This window comes from Microcebus murinus, chromosome 8 (genome assembly GCF_040939455.1).
Source record: "Microcebus murinus isolate Inina chromosome 8, M.murinus_Inina_mat1.0, whole genome shotgun sequence".
Lineage (NCBI taxonomy): Eukaryota > Metazoa > Chordata > Mammalia > Primates > Cheirogaleidae > Microcebus > Microcebus murinus.
In genome coordinates, this window is record NC_134111.1 from 21,604,691 (window position 1) to 21,618,714 (window position 14,024).

The 14,024-nt window shown below is 36.4% G+C and overlaps 1 protein-coding gene across 1 annotated transcript in view; it reads right to left on the reverse strand.

Moving 5' to 3' along the window:
• Nucleotides 1-2,271: 2,271 nt before the first annotated feature.
• NXPH2 (neurexophilin 2) overlaps nt 2,272-14,024 on the reverse strand; it is a 109,896-nt gene continuing 98,143 nt past the window's right edge. The window contains exon 2 of the mRNA XM_012740116.2: nt 2,272-4,750. Within this exon, the coding sequence (XP_012595570.1) occupies nt 4,004-4,750 (747 nt within the window). The 3' untranslated portion in view covers nt 2,272-4,003. The remainder of the gene's footprint in view (nt 4,751-14,024) is intronic.

Genomic DNA, 14,024 nt, shown 5'->3' on the forward strand with positions numbered 1-14,024 from the left:
CCACATTTTCCTGCCCTTGGATATCAGAGCTCCTATTTCTCCGGCCTTTGGCCTTGGCCTAAATTACACCACCAGCTCTCCCAGTTGATATGCTTGCAGATAGCATATCATGAGGTTTCTTGGCTTCCATAATACTGTGACCCAATTTCCACAATAAATCTCCTTATATGTTTATATATTAATACATTGTATTGGCTCTGTTTTTCTGGAGAACCCTGACTAACATACTATCACATACAGGGCACTCTACGAAGTATTGTGGAGGACACACAGAAGTAAACTCAGTCTTCTAGAGAATAGATAATGTACTGCAGATGTTCCTTAACCTATGATCATCATAAATTGAAAATAGAGTAAGTTTAAATGCATTTAATACTCCCAACCCACTGATCATCATAGCTTAGCCTAGTCTACCTTAAACATGCTCAGAATACTTACCATAGCCTACAGTTGGGCAAGATCATCTAACACAAAGCCTATTTTATAGTGAAGAGTTGAGTATTTATTGACTATCATACTGAAAGTGAAAAATGGAATGGTTGCATGGGTACTCAAAGTACAATTTCTACTGAGTGTGTATCACTTTCCCACACCGTCGTAAAAGTGGAGAAATCAGATGGAATCATTGTAAGTAGAGACTGTTTGCATTTATGCGACAGCTGAGTTGGATGAAGGAAGGGAAAGATTAAAAATCAAACAGAATGAGCTATATTTTCAGAGTTCCAGATCTCGAAATACAGGATAAGAGATTGGGGTGAATATTAAATGATTTTGAATATTTTGGGGGGATATTTTTCTCAAGGAAAAAAAAATCTCAAATAGGAGCTTGTTTTCCTGTGATTTGTCTTTTGCAATTGACAATATTAATTACCACTTAATTAAAGTTCTGATTAATTAATTTTGGGTTAACTATAGTTTTACTGCAAGTAAAAATGCATCACTTCATCATCCTTTATTTTACAGGCTAGTTAATTTAAGATTCTTTATAAGGTAAAAATCAGACCTTGAGGCAATCAAGGTATTCCACATAATTTACTAGTTTCTATGAAAAAATATTCTCAGGTTCTATAATCACTTGAAAACTTTGCCAAATGTAGTGTCCTAATGCCATAAATTCTTAACCAGTCACATCTTTAATGTATTCTAGGACTCTTTGGATGTAACAGCTCTATCCTGACTTTATTTTTCTATAGTTTTAATTTTTAAAAGGGTAGGGTTTGTGGAATTCATAGATAAATTACTGTACTGAATATTTTGGAGGAAGAGCATTTCCACATTTTCCTGTTTAGTTTTGGTTTGGGGCCATTATTTTTGTTGTCTCAAATACCTGCTTCAATTTACCTTTCTTATGTAACACAAGACCTGGGACTAGGAGACAGGAGAAATGCATTTCAGTGGGTTTGCCCCTTACTCCTGGGGACATCTTTGCTCTCATGAAGTCTTGGGTTTACTGGTCTGTCAAAAGAGGGGAATGGAGAAGATAATGTAGGTTGCACTCTCTTTGAAATGCTGTTGTATAAGCTGAAATGCTGACCACTTTTCTTTATTTGATTATAAGTCTGCTTATGTAACTTTAAACTTTAAAAAGTTCTCTTCTTTTAATTTTTGAACAATTTCTGATTGGGTGCAAAATTAGCTTACATGAATGTCCTTTTCCTCAACTGCAGTAGTAAAAGGCAAAAATGGTTCTCTAGAAATGTGCATATTTGCTTGTTAAACTGGGGTCTGATTTATACTCCGCCAAGTACCAATACTGACAATTATGTAGGCTTTGAAAGGAAATTATGACTTAGAAATATATGTGGCATATGTTCTATCCCAATTTAAAAGTGTGCTTATGGAAAACTTTAAAAAAAAATTCTACAAACCCTACTAAAATCTAAGAGTTACACAAATCAATTTACAGGGTTTTTTTTCCTTTGCATAAAAGTAATGTTCATATCTCTCAACTTCTGAACAGTAGATAGTTTTACATCTCATTTCATGTTGTAATAATGATAATAACAGCCATAATGGCAGCTCACATTTATGGAGTTCTCACTGGATCCCAGGCTATGTACCAAATACTTTATGTGAATTATCCTTTTACTCTATAATCTCCACAGCCAGGCTACCTCATTTATTATGTATGTAAGGAAAACATTAATGCTCAATTGGCATTAAACACACTAAACACACGCACACACACAGAACAAACCCTTGTGAGGCAAAGAATCAAGGAGAACAGTCTAAAAAATAACCATCCTGAAGTCATGTGACAGATCTAGCAAATTCTTTTTATTTACATAGAAATGTGTACACATACTTTTTTCTCTGTACACAGAAAATTCTAAGTTTATATACATATACGGTTCCCACATATTTTACAATAAATATTTTACTCTTGTTTCTAGATGAAAATAAAAGGATGTCTCAAAATATTACTCACCAATCACAAAGTTACAAAAGCACCTGATGAACTCAGAGCAAACACATCAAGCCTGCACTACCACACACTAAGCTTAGTACAATTTTTACAAAAGACAAGATTGAACACTGTGCAGGTATTACCAGTAAAAAAAAAAAAAAGAATGGAGATGTAAAATAGAGAATAGAGCTATTGGCTTTTGAACAGTGTGGTATGAGTATTTTTGTTGCTCAGGACTTAACTTCCTTTAGTCCTCAATTTAATGTTTTACTTTAGTTGATATTTTACAGACAAGACAGGGGAAAGAAGTTAACATCTATTGTAAAAAAAGTGACCATTCCACAAGTTCCAGAAGCCTTTCTCCTGGCCAACCAGACCCTCTTTGTGCTAATTCTGTGATCATCTGTTCCACCATGCAGGACTGCTGTTCACCCCTCCCGGAAGATGAGAAGGGCACGGATTGTGAAGTGACATTAATTTGGAAGTAATCTCAAAAGCCTGGCAAGGCAGGTAGCTTGGTTGTCAGAACTCAATAATTAGAAATGTTCACATATAACTCTTAATTTCCACAGAGAGTTTGATTTTTCATTCAATAATTAACAAAATTCAAGACCTTAAGCTGGAGGTTTGAAACAATAAGTTCATAACCCTGGAATTTCCTCCCTCCACTTCCAATTTTTTTTGCCCATTCTAGCCCAGGAAAGAATTTCAGAGTTACTCTACACACGTTATAAAATCACACTGTCAAATGACTGGGATTAGGTTCTAAACTATAGGGTGGATACAAATTTTACATCATTTCTGATAATCTCCCAGCATACAATTTGGCAAGTGTCTAAAAATATCCCGATCTCCATTGTTGTTAAACTGACTCATACACAGATTTGTTTCTCCAATGCACCGGGGTACTATGACTCAGATGAGTTATAAAGATGGTGGCCAACACAGCGCTAAGTGCTTAAATCACATTCCACTCAACTCTAGCTCGGATGGTAATATACCCGGTTCCATGGTGACACTGAAACTTCACACACACGTTTTGAAACAAATTTCACCCTTTCATCTCTCCTATCAATAACAACACACATGTGGGAGGAAAGACAGTAATAAAAAAGACTCCAACATCAGAAACAATTCATCTGTCAAATACAATCTTCTCAGTTCCTTGACTGGATCTGCTTTGTTTAGTGTAATCTTCCAAAATATTTTTCAAAGGCAGGCTCATTTCAAGAGCAATGTTTACCACATGCATACTCCAGTTCCTTCTTGTCACACTTGGCTACCACTGATGTTTCTTCTAGAGCAACAGTAATATTTCTAGAAGTTAACCACCTTACATGAAAGTGACAGTTTCATAAACAGTTTGACTCTTTAGATAAAAGGACTTATGATCAAAACAAACACACTTCACATTTAAAGAGGTTTCTTTTTCTTTTCTTTTTTTTTTTTGAAATTTGAAAACCTGATAGGGAACTATACTGCCAGAAACAAAAGGGATTCTTTACCATGAAGAGCTGGGCTTGTTTCTTGGTCATTATAATTAAATATATACATATATATATATCTCCATCCCTCATTTCTGTCACTGTGTAAAGATCAGCCGGAAGATAAGTATGGGGTCTCACTATGGTAGTTGTAGTCAGGACAGACCTTTTGCACAAGTTTATAATCGACACTGTAAAAGGCGATGTAAATGCAAATGACCTTGAAGGGCTTGGAGCACAACCAAGACACGTGGCTCTGAGTCTGCTCCTGGTAGCAGATCTTAGACGGGTCAAAGTTGCACAGGGCAGTCTTCTTTGCCCGATCTGTTTTTTCGTACTCAATGCGACAGTTGAAGGATTTGGATTCCTTGGTCTCCAAGGTAGACTGGGGGGAGACTTCAAATTCCACCACCTTGGAAGGGGGTACCAAGCTCACTGAAACATTGCCCAGACCCGTTGAATTATGTCGGAAATAAACACTGAAGGTTCCATTTCCGTGGTCGACAATTTTCCCTGTGATGAGGAGGTTGAGTTTGACAGTTTTAATGTTGGAATGGAAGTCACCCCATCCAAACATTTTCTTAAACTTCCCCGTTTTCACGATTGGCCGCCGTTTAGTTCTTGTCAGAGGCTCCTGAACCTCCGTGATGTTGGCCAGCCAATCCCAAAAGCTGTCCATGGTGTCTGCAGCATATGCCATGGGACCCGGCTTGGGCACTGGAGACTGCTTAACAAACAGGCGCAGAGGACTGATGATCCGTGAGTGCACCACGTTGCCCACCAGTGTCCCTGGAGCATCTTTGTCTTCCCAATCCAGCCCCTCCGTCGCATGCACCACTTCTTTACCATCACAGAATAGCTGTTTGGAGAGAAGAAAGAGAAGCAAACTTTAGGGTAGGCTTCGAGCATGCACACAGACCGAAGTTAAAGCACAAGGGAAATTCATTCAATATTATTTAGATTCTCGCTAAATAGCGTTTCACACACACAGCTGAGCTCAACAGTGTAACAAGATAGAGCATTTAATTTAAATGATGCAAAAGTGCGAGTATAAAAATTAAACTGGTGAGATTAAGAACAAAGTATTTCATTGTAATGGTCTGATGTGTTTTTAGTGGCTCTTTCCTAGTCTTTGCAATTCTATTTTTCAGATTGGGAGAAGTAGTATATTCTGGACTTTCGTTTGATAAAACCATTAAATTTGTTAAAGTCTTTTCTTTCAGGTAGAAGATAACTCTAGAATGCTGAAGGTTTCTACCAAGAAGCTAGAAACCATCTGACTTTGATATTAATAGTTCTCTTAAATGTAATTGGAAATATTAAGGGTATTGTAATGTTCAAAGGCTCATGACATATAATTTCCTAACTTTTGATATAATTCCATCTCAAATTCTGTAACAAAAAGGCATGTGATTAGTAAGTAGGAAGTTCTACAAAAAGTTTTAGTTGACAAAATATAAGTACAAATTTAGTTGCCTTTATAAAAATAGAAATAATGTGGAAAAGTATATTTTGAATTAATTAATAGGCTTTATATGACTTAATAAATTTTATTACAACTGAATTATATCCTGAAAGATAGAATTGCTAAGAAAATGTTATGTGCATGTGTTTATGGGTTCCACAGTATTTTGGTTCTGATCAAAGCCACTAAAACGTAAGACTTTATTGCATTTGGTTTTCCTTTTTATTCTTTTTATAATATGAGACTTCCCATGATTTCTAAAAATTATTTAGTTAAGTCAATATGGATGTTGAGAGACAGAATCATTATATATGAAACTGTTGCCTGGAGTGAATATTTATGGATGAGTTATAAGGTCTGGAAAATAGAGGTTTCTAGTGGGAACACAGATAGCCTCTTATCTCTAATGGCACAAACCACTCCTGTAACGATTCTACGGGAAACTGTCAGCATGATGAAAAGGATGGGGAGAGAAGAGAAGCTATGTTTATGTGCTGTTTCTCCACCATTCAAACTTGGCAAAGCATTTGGTAAAACTAGCCTCAAATTGGTCCAAAGATTATTGCTTTTAATCCAGTTTTGAAAAAGAAAAAGACATAACCTGGATGATAAATATTACGTTCAACTCTATGGTATAGTTTGATAACATGAAGTCATCTTTTGTATGTTCTTAAATGTTTATAAGTTTAAGTCCTAACAGAGCTTTTTGAAGCTTCACTTATATCTAGCTCCAAAATCACTTTAGAGTAGGAATCCAAGGACTCAAAATGTGAGTAGGGTTTTTTTTTTTGTTTTGTTTTGTTTTTGGTGAGGGTTACCTAATATACTTCTTTCTTTGATTAATTTCTTGAAGGCTTTTCTCCCTCATTTTTGGAGTTTTTAAAAATTATTTTCTCTTCACTTAAATTATTGAGGTTAGTAGAAGGGCAAATTGATAAGATGCACATTCTTTCTTTTTTGAGAACTTAAATCTATATTACCTCTTTTTAGGGGCTTATACATCCTAAATTGATACTTCTTTCCTGGGATATTCACCAGGGTGAGAGGGATCATTACTCTGGATTTCTGGCTCAAAATATTTCTGATACTAACTACAGTTTTCTGATTTTGAACACTCTTAATGATAAGGCACACAAACTTCATTCTAATCAACTGGTCACAGCCCATGGAATTCAGTACCCTGCCCCCCACTTCTGACTTCAGTCTCCTTAGAGTGGAGGCTTAGTGGTCCAAGGGATGTGTCCTAGCCTCTCTTCAGAGAGAGGGCCAAGGACACAGGAGCAGAAAAGGAGCCTCTTGCTTATGAAGGTGCAATTTCTCTTCTCTGGGATCATGATTCTTGTTGCCCCCAGTCTATTACCTAGTTTTCACCTGTTTCCAGGATTTCATGGATTCACCTTGCTTGGCAAATGCTGAGATACACCTACCATTTGCTGAACATCTGGTGTAAAAGAAATGCTTCCTTTTTTCCCTATCCTCTACTGCTTGATCCCAGACAGCTCACTCCCACTTTCCTTTCTCTGTTTCATGGGGTATATTCCTTCTGACATTTTTCTCTTTAAACTTGATTTTAAAAAAAAATTTTGATCCTTACGTTTATATGCTATACTACCAATAAGTTTTTTATTGGCAGAACTAAAATACATTTTCCATGCAAAAATGTTTTTCTATCCCAAGCACAGAGACAGTCTCTCCTACCAGCAGCAACATGCTTTTTTTTTGTTGTTTCTTGAGATGTTTGTTTTACATCACACATTTTCCTGGATTTTTTTTCTAACTGAATCATTATCCTTGATTTAGCACTTTGACCAATTTTCTCCTCACTTTTTCATTATTGAAAAACTATAAACATTGAGCTCATCATTTAGTTTTGCAATCATACAGCGTCTTAGCTGATCATGGTGCACTGCAGAATACATGACAGACACCAACACCTTATGAGGTTCTTCTCTTATCTCTAGGACTTCTGTTGTGATAGTGCTGAGATTGCTCAATAATAATAATAAATGCCCATTTACTGAGACTTTTTAAACATCCGAAGATTTTCCTGGTAGGAATTTATGTTGTAACAGAAGTTGACTCAAACATATGTAACTCACCTAATAAATAAGAGCGTAAAAATAAAGCTAAGCTTTTCAAATAGATAATTTAGGTGTGATTATTTGCTTTTACAAAGGTCCTTTAAATCTTCAGAAAATATTTTCTATATGAGAATGTAAATTGGAATTTGTGTTCTAAAAAATTCCTTCTAACACACTACTCTTCATGTCTAAACCTGTTCAAAGAGCCCTTGATTTTGAGATTGGTCTATATAAAAATATCAAAATTTAGCTAATAGTACCGATCTATATTGTTTCTCTCTTCCAGTGACAATACTCACTGGCGGTACCTTAGACAAAAAGTACATATATATATATATTTATACATAACATTTGTATTATATAAATATATGTGAAATAATATGTATGAAATATTTCATACATTTATATAATACAGTTGTTATGTATAAGTATATATGAAAGCATATATATTTTTATATTTTAAAAAATTTCATTGCTTTTCTTAGACCATCATATTTCTAATTTGTTTTGACAACATTAACCAAATTGGGAAATTGTGTACAACATATCTGTTTATTGCTTTAAAGTACATGGACAGTTCTCACCAGTGCTGATTTCTAAATCTAAGCCCAAATCTCAAAAAGTTATCAGATAACGATGTACTGGTAGAAGAGTATAATTAAAAGGGCAAATATGTTTCTCTGTGTCTTTAATAAGCTGACAATTGCATATCCTCTCCCAACTTTTTCTCCCTTTAGTGTAACTTTCTCAGCCTTCCTCTTGTTATAAATCATCACTATATAACATCACTGCTGAGAGGGCAACCTCTTCAGTACCAGGTCTACATAGATGGTTGTATAACTCGAGTCCCCAAGGCTCATGCTTAACCTCAAAAAGCCTAATCAGGGAAGACTGGGGGCTGATGAGCCACTCCTGCCCTGCCTCCCACCCCACCCATCCATATATTCCCAATAGGGAAACAGCATGTTATGGTGGAAAGGGCATAGCATTTAGTACCTGATGACATCATCACTTCTTGCTTAAGTGTATGACCTGAACCCCAGTTTTCTCACCTATATCACTTTTGCTGGCTAGTTGTAAGGACCAACTGAAAGAATGGATGGAAATTACTGAGCCTAATCCTTGGCAAAAAGCGTTCAATGACTGATGGCTCCTCCATGGTCCAATGGATAGTCTCGTGCTTTCTACTCAGAAGTGTCTCCAAAGGGTTGTATGAAATTCCCAAGCCTCCAGGAAACTGATTAATGGTTAATTGATCAACTTGTTCAGTGCCATGTGATAAATTAATGACCAAGTAGAAATCAACCCTCTCAACCCCAGAACATCAATCAAATATTTATCTCTTCCCAGTCTCAGTGGCATCTAAATAACCTCAGGATCACAGGCACAGGTGAGCTCTCTTTGCCAACAAAATGTGTTTGTGGATCTTTGATTCCAACCTACCACATGAGTCAGCAAAGGGAGCTGAGTGTATAAAGTGTCTGGAAGGGGCCCTCATTCCTGAACAGATAACTTCTGTGATACAACATGCTGGGAGACGACTGTAGGTGGTTCTGAACCTGTTGGCAAACCACTCTGTCCAAGGCAAAATTGTTAGATGTTATCTATAAAATACATGGCTGTATCCCCCTGGTTACTTTGGTACTTGCTGGGGCTCTTCATGCTAATTTCAGAATCACTGCTGTCTTTTGTCCCATCATATTACAATAGCAATGCAAAAAACATTTAACCTCAAGCACAAAATGGAGCTTTAAAAAGGGGAAGAAAGAGGAATTGCTGTGTTTTATCTGTTTGAACATTCCCTGATTTCAACACATTTATCAAAGCTTAAGTAATTTATGTCTTGGCAGGGTGTATCAATTTCACAAAGCACACACATTAGCTAGATACAATGATATCATATTAGCTTTTTTCTGCATCTTACAGAAGAGCTCAAAAAGATTAATAAAAGCTCAAACCTTCATCAATTAAATGGAACAGGTGGAAGGAAGGGAGTAGAGGAATAAGACTGTATTTCATTCCAGTTCTTTTGTTTTGTAGGGAGGGGGAAAGCTGACAGGTTCAAATCATTCATCATAGCAAGCTAAAGTTGAATTTCACTGATAATTAAATGCATTCTTTCCCAGGAGGCAGAGAAGCTGCAATGAATTTTATAGTAGCAGATGTGAGAACTGTCACGAATTATGGAAATAATTTATAAACTAAAAAGCATCTTCCTCTGCAAACATTGTATCAGAAGAGTCTTTTCTTTCAGCTATATCTGCTATGTATTTTTTAATAAACATTTTATTTTAGAATAATTTTAGTTTACAGAAAAGTTGTAAAGTACAAGGAATTTCCATACACTCTGCAACCAGTATTTTCTATTGTTAACATCTAACACTACAGTACACTTGTCACAATTAATGAACCAATATTGATACCTTGTTATTAGCTAAAGTCCAAACTTTACACAGATGTCCTCAGTTTTTCCTTAATGTCCTGTATCTGTTCCAGGATCCCACATTACATGTGGTCAACATGGAACCTTTCTTTAGTCTTGGGAACTGCAACAGTTTCTCAGACTTCCCTTGTTTTGGATGACTTTGAATGTTTTGAGTAGTACTGGCCAGATATTTTGTAGAATATACCTCACTGTGGGTTTGTCTGATGTTTTTTGCATGATTATACTTGGGTTATGGGCATTGGGAAGAAAGAACACAGAGGTAAAGTGCCTTTTTTGTCCTTTCCTTTTAAGGATGCATGTGCTAAGCAATTTGACACTGTGACTTGTCACTATGATGTTAATCTAGATCTCTTGGTTTAGGTAAAGAAGATTTTTTTGTTGTTAAAGTTTTGCCTTTGGAATCCTCTTAAGGCTTGTAAACTTTTGTTATGAAGGCTTTTGTTATCATAACCTTAGCTTAATTTACCTTTAATTCAGTAGTGTTTGGTTTAGGATTGACTTTTTTTAAAGTCAGAAACTTTCAAATATTTCAATTTATAATTCTATTAGCATCACTAAATTATCTAAAATAACCTTAGAGTTGTTTAGGAACTCACAGACTATTTCTAAATCATTCTGGCAATTTTATATGCTATTAATATGTTTGTCATCATTATCATTAGTATTGCTAATTTATTTCATACTCATTCCTTAAACATTGGGTCCACTTTGATAATTGATAGCTCAACAAAGAAGAGCTTATTTCATGAATATATTTTATAGCTTTGGAATTACTTGCTGACTACATTAGATCAAATGGCCCTTCTCAGTTTGGGAGCCAGTCCATTGTACTTAATTGTACACATCCAATGAGAAAGTATCAACCTTTCAGTGGGGCATTCTTTGTAGTTACACCTGCTTACCAAAGGAAATGGAGCTAATGAAAGAAACCCTCACAAAGGACTGTTCTATATTCTAGTGCTCTGGTGGTGCAGGGCAACGAATGCTACTTGGTTTCCTTTCGGTTCTATAACAGTCAAATCTTTCAATAATATATAGAAAAGGATATCTTTTTTCTATATGTTCATCACTGTGATAGCTTTGCTGCTTCTCTGGAGCTGCATATCCAGTCCAGCTGGGTCCTAAACTACGAGAGGAAATGATTTCTCAGCACTCAATGAATAAAAAGGAATTGAAAAGCATTTTTTTTTTTTTTTGAGACAGAGTCTCACTTTTGTTGCCCTGGCTAGAGTGAGTGCTGTGGCGTCAGCCTGGCTCACAGCAACCTCAAACTCCTGGGCTCAAGCGATCCTCCTGCCTCAGCCTCCCGAGTAGCTGGGACTACAGGCATGTACCACCATGCCCGGCTAATTTTTTGTATATATATTTTTAGTTGGTCAATTAATTTCTTTCTATTTTTTAGTAGAGACAGGGTCTTGCTCAGGATGGTTTCGAACTCCCAACCTCGAGCAATCCGCCCGCCTCGGCCTCCCAGAGTGCTAGGATTACAGGCGTGAGCCACCGCACCTGGCCTGAAAAGCATTTTAAACTTTGAGGTCCTAGGGTTCAAATTCCATTCCATATATATATTATGCCATTATCAGAACAGTCCTAACAGATGGTATTTTTCTTACTTGAAGAGACACCATGGGAAGAGATATTGCTACCTTCCTTGCTGGCCCAGGTCAGTGTCTAACAATTCTAACAGATGCATTTATTTAGCACATGTTGATTCTTCACTTACATGGGCACTAGGAGAGGCCTGAATTTCCTAAGTAATTGAAGCTGAGCCCTTTAAAAGCCTTCATTCCACTGCCTCGAAATACATCTCTCCTGACTTAGCAAGAACAGACTAGACGACATTAGCACACCCTGCTTAAGAAAGTGAAAAGTCGAAAACAGTTTAGAAATATTTCCATAAAAATATTATTTTATTTTTGCAGGATTAAGTTTATTGTTTTATTGCTTCACTGACTTTTGCCTATACCTGCAATCACAGGAAAGCTACTGTACTCCCATATTGCATGTGCAAATCACCGGGTTGGGAGAAAAAGCAGAGTGTCCCAACCAAGTCTTGCAGCAAAGAATCTGTTGCCACATTCTCCAGTGGCTGAATTTACCCAACCAGAAAAACTGTTGCTAAGAGCAAAAGAATGAATGAAAAAAGCAGGGGCAATGAACTCAATCAGGACAAGTAAGACCAAAGCAGGGAAAAGCAAGGAGCAAGAATAGTAGTGCATTGATTTATTAGAAGGACTTGGATTCAGGAACATAGACATGGAAATTTGGCACTATAACTTAACCATCCCAGCACTCTGTGCAAGCCATTCCCTCTCTCTGAAACTGCTTTTCTTAACAGTAAAATGGTAAAAGGCACCAGGTAGGTTGCCCATCAAAGAGATGATGGATCCTGTGACTTGGAGTGAGGCTAATTAGAGTGAGGCTGGTCTACAGGCAGGGACACTTGTAGGGAGGTGAATCTTGCAGTGTAGAGAAGTGAGGGGACCCTCAACCATGCTCACAAATGCATTCATTCATTTTAAAATTATTTATTGAACACACACTTTTAATTGTATTCCAGGGGTCCACATATGTGCTCTGGGCATTGGGAGTACACTGCTGAACAGATCAGACAAGTTCCTATTTTCATGCAATTTGAGGAAGAGCCATGAAAAGAAACATTGAAGAAATAATCATACATAAATTATAATTCAGTTATTTACAGTTGTCATAAGGGCCTCTGTCTCTCTATCTATTCATATATATGTGTGTGTGTGTGTGTGTGTGTGTGTGCGTGTGTGTATCACATATATATCCTAGTACATCAGGAGGTGGGAAATGCTAATCCTAATTAAGGGAACAAGGTAAGCAGTAGGGCAGAGAGTAAACAGAATTGAGCAATTAATATCTTTATTCAGGTGAGAGAAATGAAATCCAAGAGTTACCAGTTGATAGTTGATAAAGACTGAATCGGTGACAAGAAAACGAATCAATCTTTGTGTTTATATTCTTTTATCTCTTGTTCCAAATTGTCTATCGATTTGTTTATAATTACTAATGGGAGTGTGATAACATTATAAGACAATAGTTGTATTTTTTCTGGGGAAAGGATAATTTGGTGACTTTTTTTCAAAACCATAAACAGCTTCTGACTTTCAGTCTGTGCTGAGTTCTTGCCTTACAGTGAGTGTCACAGTGCTCGCAAGTGACAGCCTCCGAAGACCTTGTTTTTCACCCTTTTACCTCCAAAGAGCTGTCGGAGGTTCATGATATATACTCTTGGGTTCCGGGACCCTTTGTCATGATTATGGTATAACCCTCTTCTGTAATTCTACATAATTAATATGACATTTATTAATGCTACTTGATAATTACCTAAGTATGTTCTGGATAAATAAGAATACTCTGAAACAATATAGGTTTGTCTTTATGTTTATGGGGATGTTAAAAATATGTTGACATACAACAAATCTAGCTAAGGTCCATGATTTTCATGAGGATTGATGAATGTTCTAAATAAAAGGCAAACCCAAATAGTCCAAATTTTCCCCATAATCATAATATTGGAGAGGCATTATACTTTAAGAGAATGTTTTCAGTTTTTCTGTGTTTATGCTTAATATAAAATATTTACAGTCTATACTGGTTTACTGTGAAAACACTCACTGTAACATATATAATACACAATGTATAGACTGCATAGATCACCTGCCATTAAGAAAGAAGATCATGACTATCATATAGTACACCAAATATGTAGCCCTCTACCTAACAGAGAAGAAAAATTTGACTTTCCTGGATTAGGCAGAATGCACACTGAACACTCCAAATGTGTGGATTTAAAAGCAGGTGAGAGAGTTGGTTTTTCCTTGATAACAAGACTGGCATATGATCCAAGAGATAAATTGACACAGATTTGTACAAATATTTTTTATTTGTCCCTCGTGGGTATCCTAAAAGCAATTATTATTGTTCTTTCAGAATGATGACTATTGCTAAGTGCCAGTTTAGAAGAATAACTGTTTTGATTAGTGGATTTGTTTATAGCGTTGTTATTGATGGAATCTAGACAGCTGGTCATTAATTATTTCACTGGGGTTATTAGTAAAAGCCAAGAACCCCAAAGTGACCACTGTTATACAATTTACAGGTGGCTTGCAGA